The 18,454-nt window shown below is 39.9% G+C and overlaps 1 protein-coding gene across 2 annotated transcripts in view; it reads right to left on the bottom strand.

The window, feature by feature from the left end:
- osbpl10a (oxysterol binding protein-like 10a) overlaps positions 1–16,246 on the bottom strand; it is a 96,966-nt gene extending 80,720 nt beyond the window's left edge. The window contains exons 1-2 of one of the 2 annotated variants that reach the window (XM_085445263.1): positions 15,635–16,246; positions 704–879 (exon numbers count right to left, since the gene is read on the bottom strand). In XM_085445263.1, coding sequence (XP_085301389.1) covers positions 704–879; positions 15,635–15,912 — 454 coding nt within the window. In that variant the 5' untranslated portion in view covers positions 15,913–16,246. The remainder of the gene's footprint in view (positions 1–703; positions 880–15,634) is intronic. The other variant, XM_085445262.1, reaches the window with a different exon arrangement.
- Positions 16,247–18,454: the final 2,208 nt, after the last annotated feature.

The raw sequence follows: 18,454 nt of genomic DNA, 5'->3' as shown, positions 1-18,454 counted from the left end.
ATATTCTGTAATGAAAAGATATAAATGTTTTGTTAAACTAGAACTAAAAACTAAAACCCCAATTTTTCAAAGTATAAAAAGCTTTTTTTTTGTTTTGTTTTAATTCACAAATTAACTTCTTGAAGAACTTACTTCTTTGCACACAACTGCTGTTGTTGCAGGATTGAGTCAAAAAGCCACCAGCCCACAGGAATCCATGGCAGTTCTAGTGCTAAATAAACACATCGCTCTTATTTCATGTCATGGTTTTTGTCACGTCGCGAATGTAAATCCAAGATTCCTCGTCTCTTATCTGTTTCTTGACCTCTTACAACTACTGAATGAAACACTGATTCAGATCAGATCTGACTCGCTGATAAATGCAGTTATTTCCACTGACTACTCATCTCTCTGTGTGGACGTGAGCAGGTAGTGTTCAGGAGGTCATCTATTTAGTGTTGCTAAAAATAAAATGCTCAGGCTTGAACCAAAACAATGAAGTAATACAAATCAAATAAGCAGAAAAATGTCCTCGAAAGTCTTTGCTCTTTAAAGAAAAACACTGCAGCTCGAATTTATGAGCCATCTATAAGCCGCTATTCATCCCGCCGCTGCTAGTATCTACACCGCACTTCACAGGAATCCAAAGTAAAACACACACACACCCTCTCACTGTTTGTTCTCTGCCGTATACGGGCAGCCTGAGGCCAGCGCGAGGACATACCTCTGAGTTTATACAGCTCTCCATTGACGGCGTTTACGATGAACATGTGCGGAGCCTCGTCGCTCGTTGTCACCGAGGCGCCGATCAGAGGCAGCGAGCCACGGGGCTTCTGGCTCTTCCCCTGCTCATTGACAAAGTACTGCAGCTGTCCCAGCTCTGGATCCAACACAAAATACCTGCACAGGAGGAAAAGGCAGAGAGAGAGAATGAAGTTAAGAAAGTAATGAACCAGGGAAAAGACCGGGGAACGGGAAATGGAAGAAGCACCGTGACCGTTATCATCATCATTTTGTTTTATGCTCTCATTATCTTGTTTACTGGTAAAAACTTTTTTTATATATTCCTGCTGCACAAACTTTGTGCAGGATGTGGAAGAGAATAGGAAAACAAGGCGGGGGACATGAATGTATGTGAAATGGAGCAAAAAGAGAGCTGCCGTAATAACACTCAACACCCTTAACATATCTCACCTCCCATGTAATGATGCCTGCAGGATATTATTCACCACATCTCTCTTCAGGCAGCACTCGTGAACAAAAAATTTTAAAAAATAAAAAGAACAGCCCTTCATTTACATTAACGCCTGCTTTCAGCACCATCAAGCCGGCAAGCTTGATTCCAAATTACTCATGGTAGCAATTAGCGCGGTCATCTTGTGCAGAACCCACAGCCCGAGGCGTGGAAATTAAACCCCACATTTTCTCCTTTGTGATTAATGAATCGCATTCAATCACTGGGTAATTGAATCCCTCATCGCTGGCTGGAAGATGCAAAGCCAGTCAGGCAAACAGAGGCAGAGACATTTCATTTCCTGTGGCCGGAAAGGATCGCGTATGACATTCAAGAAGCTGGTCTGTCGGCTCTGCTTAACACTCTGTTCTGGTTCTGCAGTTCAGCACAGACCACAATGGCACTGGGTGGCTATGGCTGACCTTTTCATGTTTTTGCACAGAGGCCTGAGGCAATAGCGGTTGTCTTTGTCTTGTGTTCATGTTCAGAGGCGCCCTGTATCATCCTCCTTTCCCTGAGATTCAACCTGTATATTAAAAAAAAACTAAACATAAAACTCTCCATGCACCATTACTGGAGCTGCAGTATTGATCAGCAAACCTAAGTGGACCTATTATGCTCATTTCCAGCTCCATATTTGTATTAATGGACTCAACTAGAGTAGATCTGCATGATCTGCAGTTCAAAATAATCTGATTTCATCCTACATTGGGCTGTGGCACATCGCCATCAAGTTTATCTCAGTTTTAGCTCCCGTTCCCAGTCCACTCTCCTTTCAAGCAATCTTTCATCAGACTGGCTGCCCTTGCAAACAGAAAGTTTGAACATCAGCTGGATTTAATGATCAGGGATAAAAGCTACTTTCGGCTGCTCTGTTTTTGTGCTTTTAGAACAGAGTGCCTTTATTTGTCACTGTACGGCGTACAACAACATTTCTAGTGAGGCCAAAAGAAGTGACAGTCAGCATGTGGGAGGAAACCGGTAAAACCCAGATGAATGCATCGGAGGAAGAACTCGAGGAAAGTGCCGCCCATGTGCAAATCAAACATATGGACTTATTCTGGATTTTTAAACAAAGATTGAGCAAAGAAGAGAGCTGATTACCAAGTTACTGCCCATTTCAGAGTGAGCAAAGAAAATAACAGAATCCATCACAAACTTTATGGGCTGCTGGTACTGGTTAGGTACTGGAGTGCAGGTATGACACAACGTTTTTTAAATGACACCGCTGTACCCAAATCTACAAGAACTCTTATGTCACAGAAGACTCTGACTGCTGTCTCACATTCAAAACACTTGTAACAGTACAGCAGTCAACAGGTATTTGTATCCAAGTAACTTGGACTAGACTGCAATGCGAAGAGTTCAGTTTTTAAGGTGCATGCAACATTTTTAACGAAAAATATTTATCAGGCTGTCTGCGCCACGCTCCCCTTTTGCAGCAATAAAAACAAGTGACATGAGAAGAAGAGACTGAGAACTTACCAATGCATTGTGAGTTAAGCATCATGGAAATGTTGAATTATCATGGTGTCTCTGATGATATCCCCTCTTTGTGACATCATGCAGATCAGGACAAAAAAAAACTTTTTTTTAAACGTGGAACTGTCTGAAGCCTGAGCTTTGGGTTCATATTGATTACTTGTACATACACTCACTGACGCTTTATTGGAAACTTTGGCCATTTTATATAAACATCTACCATTGTAACAGTTTTGACTTAACAGGTCTCAGCAGATAATTCATGACTTCGCAAAGGGGTGCAATTATTTTTCCACGTGGGGCTAGGAAGGTTTGGAAATTTTTTCTCTATATGAATCTTAAATAGAACTTTAAGGCGCCATCTATCCATTCCATGTCACATGTGTCTTTTGGGTGTCTCAGAAAAGCTGTTTACTTCATGTTTCAAACACTGGCACCGTTTCCTATTTTCTTCATAACAGGTTATATTCTTATTACCTGTTATGAATCTGTATCCCCCACAGTTTAATGGAAACGCATCAACTTCCTTTACCAATGTATCTGCATCATTATTTAATTAAAAAGGTGAAAATATGAGCCCCCATTGTTGCCCATCAGGTTAAGCTCGTGATCAGTTTTTTTTAAGCATTTGCAGAAACCCGGGTTCAAATCCACCCTGAGGCCATTAACTGCATGTCTTTCCCAGCTTTCACTACTCACCTAAATAAAGGATAAAAAGGTATAAAGAAAAGAACATAACCATCAGTTTCCTAGGACTATGCAGGCCTTTTAGATGATTAGGAAAAGCTGAGATGAGATGCTAGCTCTCATATCAGATCTATGATATATTAGCGCAGAACACCAAAGGATCATTTCTCTAATGACTAAAGAAAAAAAAAAAAAAAAAATGTTCATTACCACAATAAACCAACATCTGCTGAACAGACACTGCTTTCCATTTATCATTACACCCTATTGATGTGTGATCCTCAAACATATGCTGGCTCCTAGTTAAGCAGAAAGTCATTCAAACTGTGCGACACGCAAACAGAAATGCTGCGAATCAATCTTTGTCAACTGACTAAACATTACGTTTGAAACATGACTCACACATGAGTCCAGTGAACTCAAAACTGTGCCTGTTTAAACTAAATAAAGTTGGTCAAGTCATGAAGTAATCTATTGATTTTTTTTTTTTTTGCTTGAGGGGTTATTTTTATTGACAAAAATGTTGATAGAAACAGTGAGGCCAGCAAGTGTTGCACAAATCAGATTTTCATTGTTGTTTTTCTGTCACATCTCTGCAGCTACACTGGGAAACTGGGTTTTCCATATATTTCCAGCCTCTTTCTTCCATTTGCATCATGGTCATTCTGATTGGTTCCCAGCTTTCAAGGAGGTGGGTCGTGACTAATACAAGCATGTCAGAGGGGGCAACAGAAGGAGGGGGGTGGGGGTGTATGAATGCATAAAAGCAGCAAATGAATGCAAAGAGCACCTTTTTGTTGAGACCCTGATGGACAGTGAATGGCAACCCTCCTTCCTGGATGCATTTTAGGCTTTTTTCATGCTGCCTGCATCTGTTCATTAATCTAAAAGAGCTCAAAACAAAGCAGTTTGAGTTTATGGCTGGAGGCACGGACACCAGGTCAAGCTCTAACTAACAAATGAAATGAGGGATGCTGAATAATGTAATGTTTTACAAGCTGCCTTAAAAAGATATTAAAATACTCGCACTTCAGGTGAGTCATGACAAAGTTTCCCTTGAAAGCAAAACAAGCATGTGTGTGACGTAACAAGCAAAGCACACTGACGCGAAGGCTGATTTAAAATCTTGAGATAAACTGGAGCAGCGTATTCAAAAACCACTGCTTTAACAGTGCATATATCATAATTTCCTAACTCATTAGCTGCTTGAGCTGCTAACTTCTCCATCCTTCACAGGATGCATTTTTCCCCATGAACCCTCTCAGCTCCAGCGAGCACACGGGGAACGCTGCCGTCTGAAAATTGATCCTTGCTCACAGTCTTGTCCCCTTCCATCAGGAGGGCTGGAGATTTATGCCGACCGCAGCCATCCAGGGAACAATCTGCCTGCATCACTTTATATCCAGGGCTGTCTTCGTCGGCCTCACGCGCTGCATGTTGAGCTCACAGCAGTGTATCAAGTCTTATCCCCTGTGCAGTCAGCAGAATGGAGGCATTCACTGTTGAGGGGGTCAGCAGGGTCAAATGCGATATATCGTTCAGCCCTAACACAGAGATACAACATGGGCACTAAATGCATGGTGACCAAGCAGAACAGGAAGTTGAATATGCTCAGTAATATGTGCTAATGCATGATGAATGTGAATGCCTTTGTTACTCAGTTTAGATATTACAGTACCCTGGGGTGGGATTCTTTGTTGGCAAAGACATTCAATACCTTTAATGGACAAATCAATTCACTCAATGCAATCATGAAACAAATCACCATCTGCAGTCGATTTTGTTATCCGCCCTTAAAATATCAGAGAACGTGTCATCACGTAGGGTTTTATTGCTTCTAAATATACCACAGCTGTTTATTTTAAACCTTTATACATACTTGAATTAGAATTCATGTTCAAACTTTCTATCTCTAGAAACCTGTACGTGCACTCAGGAGCAGACATCTGTAACAACATAGAGCCCGCTATAAATCACCACCATAACAATATTTGCACTTTAAAAAGAGCTTAGTCAAGCACATTTGTCCACATCAACAGAAACACTATCATTTCCTAATGGATTTAACAATTGTGCTGCAGGAAATGGCTTGTCAGCAGGATTTACATCTCCTCGCTGCTCTTTTGGCAGTTAATTCTCAAATATGCTTGGAGGGACGTCAGAGTAGTGAATCACACTGATTATTGGCAGGAAAAGGGGGATCAATAAGAGAGTGATTGGCAACTATCAGGGAGATTACATGCTGCTGGCATTTTATTTTCCTGTAACATCATGAGAAGATCTTGACACTGCTGTGGCCAAATAAATTATACTCAATCATTTCATTAGGTACACCTTGCTAGTACTGGTTAGGAGCCACTTTTGCTTTCAGAGATGCTTTGATTCTTTGTGGTACAGATTCAACAAGTTACTGGCAACATTTCTTAGAGATTTTGGTTCACATTGAGATGGTAGCATCACACTGTTGCTGCAGATTTGTTGGCTACATAACCATGATGAAAATCTCCTGTTTCACCACATCCCAAACATCCTCTACTCAAAGCACCACCCATAGTTGTTCATACCAAGCAGGATGGTTTCATGCTGTCATCAGAATCATCTTTTTTCCCATGTTATTTATGCCAAATTCTGATCCTCGTCCAAATGTCTCAGGACAAATCATGACTCATCAGAACCAGACAACGTTTTTCCAATTTCCCATTGTCCATTTTGATGAGGTCATTGTGAATTGTAGTTTTCTGTTCTTAGTTTGCGGGCGTGGCACCCAGTGTGGTCTTCTGCTGCTGTAGTCCATCTGCTTCAAGGTCCAAACCTTGCTTGAAGCAATCTATCCAAACCTCTCTAAAAATCTCTAGATATATATATTTTTTTATTATTTCGGGATGATTGTGCAGGAAAATCCAATCCCAACAGATCAGTAGCTTCTGAAAAACTCGCACTAGCCCAGCTGGCAGCAACATCCATGCCACATTCAGTGACTCAAATCTCCTTTCCTCTCCTTTCTGATACTCAGTGTGACGTTGAGCAGGTCATCCTAACCATACCTAGATCCACAAATGCATGGACTTGATTTGCTGATAAATCATGTTTTAACATGCAACTAAATAGATGTATGTAATAAAGTAGCTGGTGAGTGTAAGCTCATCATTCACAATCTCTTAACTCTTGTTTGCTTCCACAAACGTATCATCATAATAAAACTTTACCATCTGACGTTTTTAAACATCTAAACATTTCAGGCTGTACTTTTTGACCAGCTGCCATATCAGGGACATGGAATAGTTTCACAAGTGGGGGCAATGAAACTATTAAAAGGCTTTGTTAAAACCAGATGTTATTTTAAGCATTCCTAAAAGTATACAAGAAAACTACACACAAGAAAACCAAACAAGATATGAAGGAAAGGGGAAATGCAAAATGCTAACTCATTTCCCTTTCCCCTGCACTCTAATATCAAAGCTGGCCTTACAAAAAACAGAAAATTAGAACAGAAACCCAAGAAACAGCAAAAAGACAGGAGATACAGCCATTAAACAGACAGAAATATATCAACATGAAGCCAAGCTAATGCCTGCAGTTTTCTTCCCCTTTTCAGACACAGAAACACCCACCAGAGCTGCACCACCCCGACTCACAGCTTTGATCAAAGAAGCACAGCAGAGCTCCTTTTCCACTGAGTGCAAGTGCAAAGAAATTATTTGTTCATCACAGTACATCCCCCACCCTGCAGAGCACTTACGAAGACATGGATATAACATCTACACAACGCTCACAGCTTCTTATACAGGAAGACGGTCTAAAATGGAAATTGAGAAAGAGCTATAAATGGTATGAATTGTGTGATTGGCACACACTTCATACATATGCCGATAACCAAATTACAAAGAATTAAGTTAGATATCTGCTCCATGGAATGATGAATGTTACAACTGATTTACAGCAGCAGAAGGTGACGTTGTTTTTCCATTTTTTTTAAAGTGTGTCGTCAACATTCGTCCCCCTGGAAACTAGCCGTGCGCTACAATCCACAATCAAAAGCTCACATTTCTACTTTTAAAATGACAAAAAGCATGTCCACTAGCGTGAAATGATCACACAGTAACCACTTGCAGGTAATGCATGACTTCAAAATGCAGACAGAAAAAGCTGCGAGAGGTAAACCAGGCCTCACAGATGGTACTTATGTGTCTGTAATAAATAAGCTGAGTATTTTCCTATCATTGCAGACATGCTAAATATGTTCCGAGTGTCTTTAAGTGGGAACACTTCACTGTGGCAAACTGACTGTTTAGTCTGAGAGGCCGGAGAATGCATAATGTCAACCTATTAATTCTCAAATGGACTCTCGTGGCTTCTAGGGCAGCATTAAGAAGGAGATGAGTTCTCGTATGTGTGTGTTTGTCTGCACATTCAAAGGCTTCCTGACCAATCAGACTTCTGCACCTTTAAGTTTTAGTCATAGTCTCATTTCTACACAGAGCTGTTTGAGAATTAAGACTTGATTTAAGGATTTTTATAATGATTGTGTTCTTTTTTTCCTCCCATCCACTATATTCTTTACCAACTATCCACTCCTTTTCAGCGTGATAAGGATATAAAAGGCTTTAAAATAGTTACTGATTTACAAGCCATAGTCAAGGTCAAATTTGTTTATACAGCATATTTAAAACAGCAAAATATAGGCCAATTCAACTTAACACTAAAATCCAGGAAAACAGAACACAATACACAACATTAAAAGACAAAAATTTATTAAAATAAAATAGGATTTAAAATCTGAGCCAAGCAGATGTGCAGAGTTAGATCATTCCATATATTTAGTGCAAACATTTATATTTTGATCACCTCTCTGTTTTAATCTCATTTGAGGAATGTGTTAGAGCAACTGGTTACATGACCTCAGAGTTGTTACAGGTGTGTGAATGTGAAGCAGCTCAGACAGATAGGAAGTCAATCTGCAAATGATTGACAAATCATCAGAAGCACAGAAAAAACATAAGCACACACAACTAGAATAAACTCTAAAAACCTGTTACCCTTTATTCTCTCTTCTAAATAAGTTTGACTGTGCTCTGTGTTTGTTACAAAACCTGTCTGACAACACTTCCTCTTATGCATGCGAACACAACATACACCGTGTATGATAATCAACTGTTGAATAACAAGCAGCTTGCAAACAACACTTCCTCTATTAATCTTTGTGACACTGTGCAAAGTTTGCATCTGGGACATACGAAGGATAGATGGCATATTAATGATCTCCTTCATATTCAGCCACACTTTTTGTCAGTGCATGTAAGGACTTTTGTTGATATTAAAATGATTGTGCTACTTGGTTTCCTTAAATATAAAAACATCCCAAAGTTATCTTAAATACACTTCAGAGAGGGAGACCATTCCAACTGTAACACAGTAATAATCAGGGTGTAGGCCTGTTGCCAGTCCACCTATTTTATAGCCTCATAAGTTTCCAACTAACTTTAGCATATTGGCCATCAACATATGAGAAGTTAACCCATAGATGATAATGAAACATTTTCTGGGCACTTTGTCAATATCGCAGTAGGTAATTAATTAGGAAGTTGGATCAGCTGTCGTCAGAGAAACTGGCCTTTTTTCCCTCCACTTTATTGTTTGACATTTAAACTCAGCATTCTTCCTCTGGCTGTATTGAAATTTCTTACCAGCATTGTATTGACGGGAAAGCAACACGCTATCTGAGGAACTATATCAAAGACCTTTGTATGCAAACACTGATAGCAACGTCAACGTCAGACATTGTCAGAGCGAACAAATGTTGTCAATAAATAAAATGTTTCAGTCGAGAAGTATGGACTTGCTTTGTAAGACAAAAATGTACATTTATTATTTCAAAATAAGCACTAAAAAGTTACCGCCGAGCATAGAAGCCAATTCATGCTGCCACTATGGGTTCAAAATGTAAAGAGTACCCAACCCTAACTCCCACAGCTGCAGTCAATTTAGAATCACCAGCTAACTTAAGATGCATATGTTTAGGTTGTGGGAGGAAACACACGCAGGCAGCTAGAGAAAACACTTTGAACCATGTGATTTTTCTTTCATTTTTTTGAGAAACATAACTGATCCTTTATAACTGAGGTCATCTGAGAGGAAACTAGAAATGCCTCGCCCTCTTTGGAGTGTAGAAGACGTGGCTTGTGATGTTTTTGTCTTTTCTTTTTCTTTCATGTGAGATTGTGTAACGATCGGTGGCGCTTGATAATTAAAAAAATTAAACAGAGGAGTAAGTACTGCTCTTGTGTGTTGACTTTTGCCTTTGCGTTTTTCACACGTATGACACAGATGCGTGTGCTTACGCTGGTGGGAGGAGCTTATGACAGAGACAAGACTTGCTGAAAGAAGGCTGTTTTTTCTTGGGGGGTTTTTGGCTTTCCAGAATTCTGCAGTTTCAATGCTTATAATACTGAAACTCTTGTTAACAACCCCATCTGTTTATTGGTTTTGTATACACTGCCTTAGACCATTTATTCTTATTAACCACTTTTTTATGATACGCATTTCAATTAATCTCTACAGCACCTTCAGGCAAACTTTGAGCTCATTTGCTCTGTTGCACATTAAACTTCTTCCCTTCCAAAATCTTTCCTTTCATCAGTTCATCTGGGTATAAATGTGTCACTAGCTTTCCCATAATGGCACATTATTAAAGTCACACTGCCATTATTACAACAGTGTTATAATAAATGATTATTACTATATTACACTGACTGTGACTGTCATCAATGCTTAGGTTTAAAGGGTTTGAATCATTTACTATCCTTACAAGTATAGCACGCATTTCATATGTGCATATATAAACAAAACTGACTACTTAGCACATTTTCTTCACACAAACGCACACAGCACCTACTCAACATAACGGTACTTCACGCTGACACATGGCCGCCCACACAGTGGCAGAATTAGCTCCACTCAGGTCTCCTGCCCACCAAGACACGGCCTGCCAAACATGCACACACACACACGCACGCACGCACGCACACACACACACACACACTTTGTGTTCCTCCACGTGATGAAACGTGACTGACAATGTAATTACTCAAACAATGTCTTCCACCGGGGCACGGCCTCTCCTCCTTCAAACGTTTCTATTTTTACGCTGCGGGCACTTACGGATATTAACTGTGAGCTGAACACAACCTGAGGAAGGATGGAGCATCTGATCGTCTTCCTTCACAGGTATAAAAGAAACGGGTCATTTTAAAATCTGGTCCGGCTGCAAAAAGCCTTTCATTTTTAACCTAGCTGATTTATATTTCTCTACAGGCCCCCTCCCATAGTAAACCTCTAATAATATATATATATATAATATAAATCTTTATCCCAGGTGACAGCAAATGCTTTCCTGAGCTCAGAGAAAGATAGAGAACTACAGCATAGGGTGTAAAAATCACTTACTGTGAAGAAATATGAACAAAGGCTCAAAACACAACAGTGAACCCACCATTCAGTCCTGATTCATTTCAAAACTAAATAATCTTGAAATTAAATAAATAAATAAAACGTTGCTGTAGCAGAATGACATTTTTACTAAAGATATTCTAAAGAAATAATCTTGCTGGAATAGATTATTTTAAAAATAATTAGATTGGCTGCAATGGTTTCTGCTTTAAAAGCTTTAAAACGAGCTAAAAATAGAAATACCATAAACAATAACAAAAGTAATGCTTTCTGACCTTCATGTTGACATATTATCAACATTACAGTTTTTCAGGGGTGGGGTGGGGGAGTTTGTTGTTTTTGTTTTGTTTTGCTTTAATGAAAGGACTACAAGTACTTCCAGTTAATTGTTTCAGTGTTCCTGGGTTTGTGACATATTGGCCTTTCACAGCACAACACATTAAAATAAGCCATCAAGGGTGAAAACTCCGGTCAATGCAAGATTTACAGAATAATTATGAATGTCAACCCATGGATCACCCATGTTTTCCTCTTCATGGGTGATCCAATCAAACTTAAGAGTGCAAAAGGTTTAACATGGCAGATTTCAATTGTACTTTAAGCACTCTTTGGATAACTCTGCAATTTAAGCTAAATATTAATATTTAATATTAAATCATCTCAAAATGCAATTGCATATAATGCTGTTAAAAAAAAAAAGAAGAAGAAAAAGAATAAATGAATATTCCACTACAGCAGATTCCTTTGAAAAACTGCTATCTGTTGGTGCATCCTCCAGTGAGTCACCCCTCTTTTACCCATACCTGCAAATCTCTGCACAGAGCTCACAGCAATCATGTTCATTTACTTTATTTACTGATATCTGCAGTAAAAGTTCAGAGTTTAAGAGTCAAGAAACGTGCCTGTAAGACCAAGTGTGGCTTCTCTGCCAGCAGCGACACCATTAGCTGCAAAGCCAACAAACCTAAGTGCACATAATAATTTCTTGATACTAAGAGTTTGCAACTGCAGGATGTCACAGACGGCAGCTGCAAAGCTGAACCACAGTTCAAGGATTTTAAACAACAAGTTGCAGATCCCACCTTTGTGGGGAATTCTCATGGAGACGATGCATAAGTGCTCCATATGACTGTTTCTATCATTTCTTTCTCCTGTAAAACTCCCCTTTTCACAGTGTCTGCTGATTTGTTCTTACTTCAGCATGGTGTTTACAGTGCTTACATTTATTAGAGCACCACACAATGTAAGGTTCATGTCACAGCTGCCATAAATTAAAAGCACTGGTAATTACCAAAATATTTTTTTATGTTTCTGTAATGGTTAATCCACCAGCATGCACAAGCTCTTTAATCCAAATGACAGTTTTAATGCTAAAATATAGTTATTGTTGTTATCCATGAATTTTCTAATTTACTGTTTGACAAAAACAAAAGCATAAAAAAAAAAGGCATGCACAGCATTCTTTTTTGGATTAGACACTAAATTAAAAGTTATTTACTTCCATTCATGAGCAGAAAAATTTGTCTTACTAGTTGAATGTTGCACTTGATTAATTTCTGGATTCTCAGTGACAACTTTCGTCTTTTATTAAGAGAGTGCACTAAAATTCCTAAATCCACATCCAGAACTCTAAAACTTTATTACTTCTAGCCCCAGCTCTGGAAACACATTCTTAATTTAAAGTTATCCTACAAGCAAACAGAGGATCAAACAGTCCTTCTTGGTAGTGATAATAAGATGACTCCAGGAATCACCTTAATTCACTTATATAGCTTTAACTGAATTTCAGGTAGAGATAATCATCACTGCTTTGATTAGTCACATCGTGGCAGTGTTCTGTACGTGAAAAAAACAAAAACAGAGCAAAGCAAAGTCTGATTGCTAAACTCTTTTCCTCCTTCAAGAGCCAAAAAATACAATTTAAAAATTATGAATTTGAATTCAAATGAAACTACTTTGTACATTTTGTCATCATTACTAATGTTAGGGCTATGAGCAGTAGCAATAAGCCTACTGACCCATGTTAGTATAGTTTCAAAGACAATCTAAATGGAAACTAAAAGCCATCTCAGCTCCAGGCTACGTTTTCAAGATGTTTTAGTCGCTGCTCCCCGTCTGTGCTGAAACACTCTTTCAGCTTGAGGTCTTGGCGCTTGCTCAAGTCAATGAAGTTAAAGGATTCTCTCCTGCGAAGCTACACCTTTACCCTATAGGCACTTTGAAATTGACACTGGACAGGCAGCATCACCCACAAAGGCCAAACCAATTTGGTAATGCCCTTTCGTCTGTACAAAGATCAGAAATCAGCACACTCGTGCACATGGCAGACCGTACTATTTGATTAAAACGCGCTTCACAGGCTACATGTGACAAATCCCACGAGAACATCACGCACATTTAAGGCTTCCTTTAATCAGTGCCACCTCGCTTTGATCGCTCTGAAATGAAGGTTTGTCTCGCTGTCCCACAAGTGTTCCTGCGGGTACGTATCAAGATGCAGTTCGTTGCATCGTCTGTCAGTTTGATGGGAGAGCAGGGACGAGTCAGTCTTTCCTCCGCCTTCCTACACCGCCCCTCAACACAAACAAACCCCACACAACGTGAGCTTCCCTCTCCTCTGCAGCAGTGCCACTGTACACAATGGGATGCTCCAAGTCGCTTAGTTCTTCTTTACCCACACACAAAACTAATTGCACTGCCAAACGCAGAGATCCTGCATAATTCATGTTAGCTGTTCGGACCGAGGGGGGGAAGAAAAACAAGAATGAAAAGAAAGTCCAACCCAGGGGAAGATGTTTCACATGTGACTCACATTGACTTAAAATTAAAAACACAGCTTCTCATAAAAACCTCTCTCTGTATTTGTCTGTGTCTGAGATGAGGAAATCGGACAGGGCGGCGTGATGGCATATAAATTCTGGATGAGGTACAGGCACTTTTTGAGAATTGCACTGCTGTGAAGATGTTATATACTTCATTACAAGAGTGCCTGCACTGATTCAGGAGCAGCGGAATTACAGATTGTCACAGTATATGGGAATAATATCAGTACAGATCAGCAACTGCAAAAACCTGTACAGACGGGCAGGCGTAAGTGTACAGTGTGTCCACAGTTTCAGGAAACACAAACACTTTGTGGCAGCAGGGTCTCATTCTTGCGCGTTAGCCACTTTTCATTGTCCTTTCTAATCTTTTTTAATGTCAGCAAGACTTCATTTTGTCCACCTTGACCTTTGTGTTATCCACATTTTATTAGCCAAACACCAGTTGGTTAAAACAAAGTAACAATGATTGTTAGTTAGTCGTTTGGCACTTTCCCGTTAATCAAACTGCATGATATCTGATTGGCTTCAGTTTCAGTCCTATTCAGTTGTAGTGAAGGCCACAGAGCTGCTAAAGGTGGAGACCTGCACAAGCTGGAGGAAAATACTAGAAACTATGGCTGAATTAATTCGATTTTTCTGGGGAAAATAAATAAGAGTGTGCTGATGGCGTTGTGCTACCTGGTATAGCGTGTCGTCTATTAATGTGAAGGTCGGTTGTTTGACCCCTGGCACCAACCTGCATGTCAAAGTATTGTTGGGTAAGATACCGAAGCCCAGTTTTCCCCTGACCCAATGTTAGGTTAAAGTGCTTAGTCATAGAAAAGCACTTGTATAAATGATTTAATAGGTGAATGACACTTTCAGTTGTCAAATTGAGAAGAAAAACACCATCTAAGCACCTTTTATTAGTTAGTTTAGTAGCCGTTTCTCTTATAACTGGATGTGTAGTGGCAAAAGTTTAAGAACCACTGCTGTAATCAGTCGTGTTGTTTGAAGCGCACTTATAACATGTAATAAAAATGAAGGCTAATGTTTACCGCCAACTTAACCATTCAGTACTCTGCCACAACATAAGGATGGCTCCCTATGTTATGTCATGCTGAGAAGAGGCCCTGATACAAACTCATGAAACACTGAAGACACTTCATCTCTCAGCTGGCTTGGGAATGCCTTGGGTTCCCCTCCAGAAGAGATGGAAGAGTATCTCTGCTCAGATTGCTGCCCCCACAACCCAGACCCACATAAGTAGCAGAAAACAGATGGATGGCTAACTTTTTTTTTTTTTTTAAATAAACCAATATCTTTAATGAGATCGATAGTTAAGAATTTAAGAGGGCTATTTTAAAGGGGGAACAATTAATCCAGTAGCTCTAAAATGTATTGACAGATGATGAATCAGCACCAACTTTGACAAATGATTAATTACTTTGGCATTTTCCAATTCCATCATTGTTTTCAGTTGAGTAATCTCTAATCCTAATTTAATTTATACATTTTTTAAATTATTGCTCAAGTGTTCCAAAATAGTTTAAAACTTTTACTCTGAGTTCTGAGAATGCAAGTTAGGAAACCAGGCTTTCAAAACCCCCAAAGATATTAACTTTATTATAAGAACAGACCAAGAAAAGCAGCAAATCTGATGTTTCTGAAAATACTTTAGCAATTAATATAATAACATAATATACTGGAAATTACAAGAATTTTAGAGGATTATTATTATAAGTATTATTTAATGACAGTTTTTGTTTTCTAACATCTCTTTTGCCCATTATGTAAGTCAGCCCATGAAGACAGCGATCAAACAAACTAATTCATCAGCAGGCGTCCAGACTTGTGTGATTTTGAACCCCCTCCCCCTCGCAGTGACGTGGTGGTAAAAGTGCAACGTGGACGGGGCAAATAACAACACGAAGCCTCACCTGGGGCATGAACCGAAACTAAATCATGTGTCAAACGTCCCCGACCCCATCCACGTGCTTACCTGTTCTGCCAGCCTTGGATCAGGTTGGTGTATTTGCTCAGGACTCCTTCCAGCTGCCTCTTGCGCGCCTGCTGCTGTTGCTGCAAATTCATGCTGTTCCCCAGCACAGTTGCCCGACTGCCTCCCGCTACAGCCGAGCCTCCCAGGGAGCCGGAGCCGGGGCTGTGCGACCCGGGCCGCCCACCGGGCTTCCTCGATGATGAGCTCCCGCGGAGGTCCGCGGAGGAAGAGTTTGTTTTGTTGGTCCCGGGATGCGGACTGCAGAGCGTCTTGTCCATCCTGGCGACGGGACGGCACACAGCAGGAGGAGGAGCAGGAAGAGAGGGGAGGAGGGAAAGGAATGGACCAGAAGCAGCAGCAGAAGAGATTTTTAGCAAAGCATAAGTGCTAAACGGGGTTGTGTTTGTCTGCTAAACTAAAGCAGAGGCAGTGGATGTGCAGAAACTGCGCTGCGCGGCGGCTTTATGCGTCCCTCGGTGCGTGACACAGCTGACATATTCCTCGATGGTGTTTGAGTCCCGCTCTGTCCTCTGCAGTGCGCGGCTGTGTGGCAATGTGGGTCTCATCCACCGTTTTTCTGGTAGGAAGGACAGCAGAGCGCAGACACTCCCACTCTACTCTAGACCTGCCCCCGGATATTACCTACTATGCACTCTCCTATGAAACGTATCGTCAGACACCCCCCCCTCCGTCCAAAAAAAAAAAAATTGGAAAGGGCAGGAAAAGCCTCACATGACACATATTTAAGCTGATACGCATGACTTTTTTTGTGAACAGTGACAGCTCACTATGTGCATGTATGCATGCCTAAACTACAATAATTGTGGATGAATAAAAACACAACTATACTGACGGAATGTTATAGGAAAGAAAATCCCCCTAAAGTCCCTAAAGCTTCACTATAGGCGCACTTTAGGGGGACTTCTGTGGAGATAGTCTGTCTAAATATAAAACAATGTGTGTTGGCTTTGACAAATAAATGCCGATAAACTAAAAAGTCTGGATTTGACCAAGAGAGTGTAGAGTTTAGAGGTGCAGCTTGTTTGTGAGTCTGTCTGCCTTCAGTTTTGTATTTAATAGCTGAAAAGCATGCTTTATTGTGTTGGGATCAGGTGACTGACTTGATCATTGAAGAATATTCCTGTCAAAGTTCACCAGAAGGCCACAAACACAGGACAAGCTCAAAACGTTTTGCAGTTTTAATGGGCAGATGAACAACAGCTAGGAATCCCTACAGCAGGGGTTAGTGTGAGGTAAAATGTTCAGGTAAGTTTAATACAGTTCAACTCAATTTAGTTTTATTTCTATAGCACCAAATCACAGTAGCAGTTACCTCACAACACTTTGTTAATGTAAAGTAAAATCCTGCAATAACAGATAGAAAACCCCAGCAATCAGTTTTAAAGATTTTTATTGGCAGTTCACTACATGTACAGGACCTACAGGATATACTATAAGCAAGTACTTGGTAATAGTGGCAAGGGAAAAAACTCCCTTTAAAACCAGCAGAACCAGGCTCAGGAAGGGGCAGCCAAGTCCACCACTAGTTGTGGCTGAGGATAGGGAGACAGAACCGACAACAAGCTGTAGAGCTCAGTAATAAGGGGACTAGTTCAGGTCTTGGATATCCAATACTAAAGTCTTTGAAATGAGCAAGGGGAGAGTGGATCAGACAGATCTGCACATATCCAGTTGAGAATGAGACAGACTTTCCAACATATTCCCACATTAGTAGGCTAACAATTTGGTGACAGGTTGTGGTTTTGGGAGTATAAATACTGCATTGAATGAAGATAAGAGACAGGTGTGCCCATTCAGGGTTTCCTGTGACCACACCTGCCACTGAAGGACACTGGTTCGTTTAGATCCATCTCCATATTCAAACGGACAGGGGAGAGAGAGAGAAGACAGGACCATATCAAAGCAATATCATTGCCTCAATCATGGCTGACATGTTGTTTGCTTCGGATTATCAGCTGATTTTCTCCTTCACCATCATTTATATTTCCCACCAAGGTACAAATTAATCTTGGTTTTATCTTTACAACTGTTTTTTTCCCCATAACTGTGCAGGCTTCTTTAGATGTTTTCTTCAAAAAAAAAAAAATCTTGGCTTCCTGTTCCTGAGTGTTAAAGTAGTTTGTACCCTGCTGATTTTTCCATCTCTAAAGTGCTCTCTGTGATAGGTTTATTCTAGTTTTTCAACCTAATGGTGGCCTCCCTCACTTGCACTGAAATCTCTTTGGCACTCATGTTTACAGATAAAATAAAAAGTAAAGGAAACATTTCCTCACCTGACCACGAATCTGCTCAATCAGTCAAGTGTTAATTTAATTTTGAGCTTCTGAAAATGGGTGATTCTGTATTTAAAAAAAAAAAAAAAAGTCTCCATAATTTTTTTGTTATTAAGCCCATCGAATTTAAGCTGAAGGTCTGCACTTCAATTACATTTTGGCTTATTTGATTTAAGATTCACTGTGGTGGTAGTGTAAAAACGAAGAACTAAAAAAATGTGTCTTTGCCTAACAAATTATGGACCTAAGTGTACAGCAATTATTCAATCTATAGTCTATATTAATACCACAAATGTCATGGGATGAGAGGCAAAGTACGTCCTGAATAGGTAAGAAATACAAACAACAATTCATGCTTATTCATGATAAATTAACCTAATCTCATGATAATAAAATAACATGTCACAATCAACACACGTTTATACTCATAAGCAGACTAGTGCAATGCATACTTGCCAGTGCAGCACAGTCATGATTAAGAATAAAGGTCCAATCCAAATAAAGCAACAAAAAAGTTACACAAGCA

The sequence above is a fragment of the Copadichromis virginalis genome, linkage group LG22, assembly GCF_057382275.1.
Source record: "Copadichromis virginalis isolate Kocher_CV1m ecotype Utaka linkage group LG22, C_Virginalis_male_GT1.1, whole genome shotgun sequence".
Classification (NCBI taxonomy): Eukaryota; Metazoa; Chordata; class Actinopteri; order Cichliformes; family Cichlidae; genus Copadichromis; species Copadichromis virginalis.
Note: the sequence above shows the minus strand (reverse complement) of the source record. Positions and strands in the feature narration are given on the sequence as shown.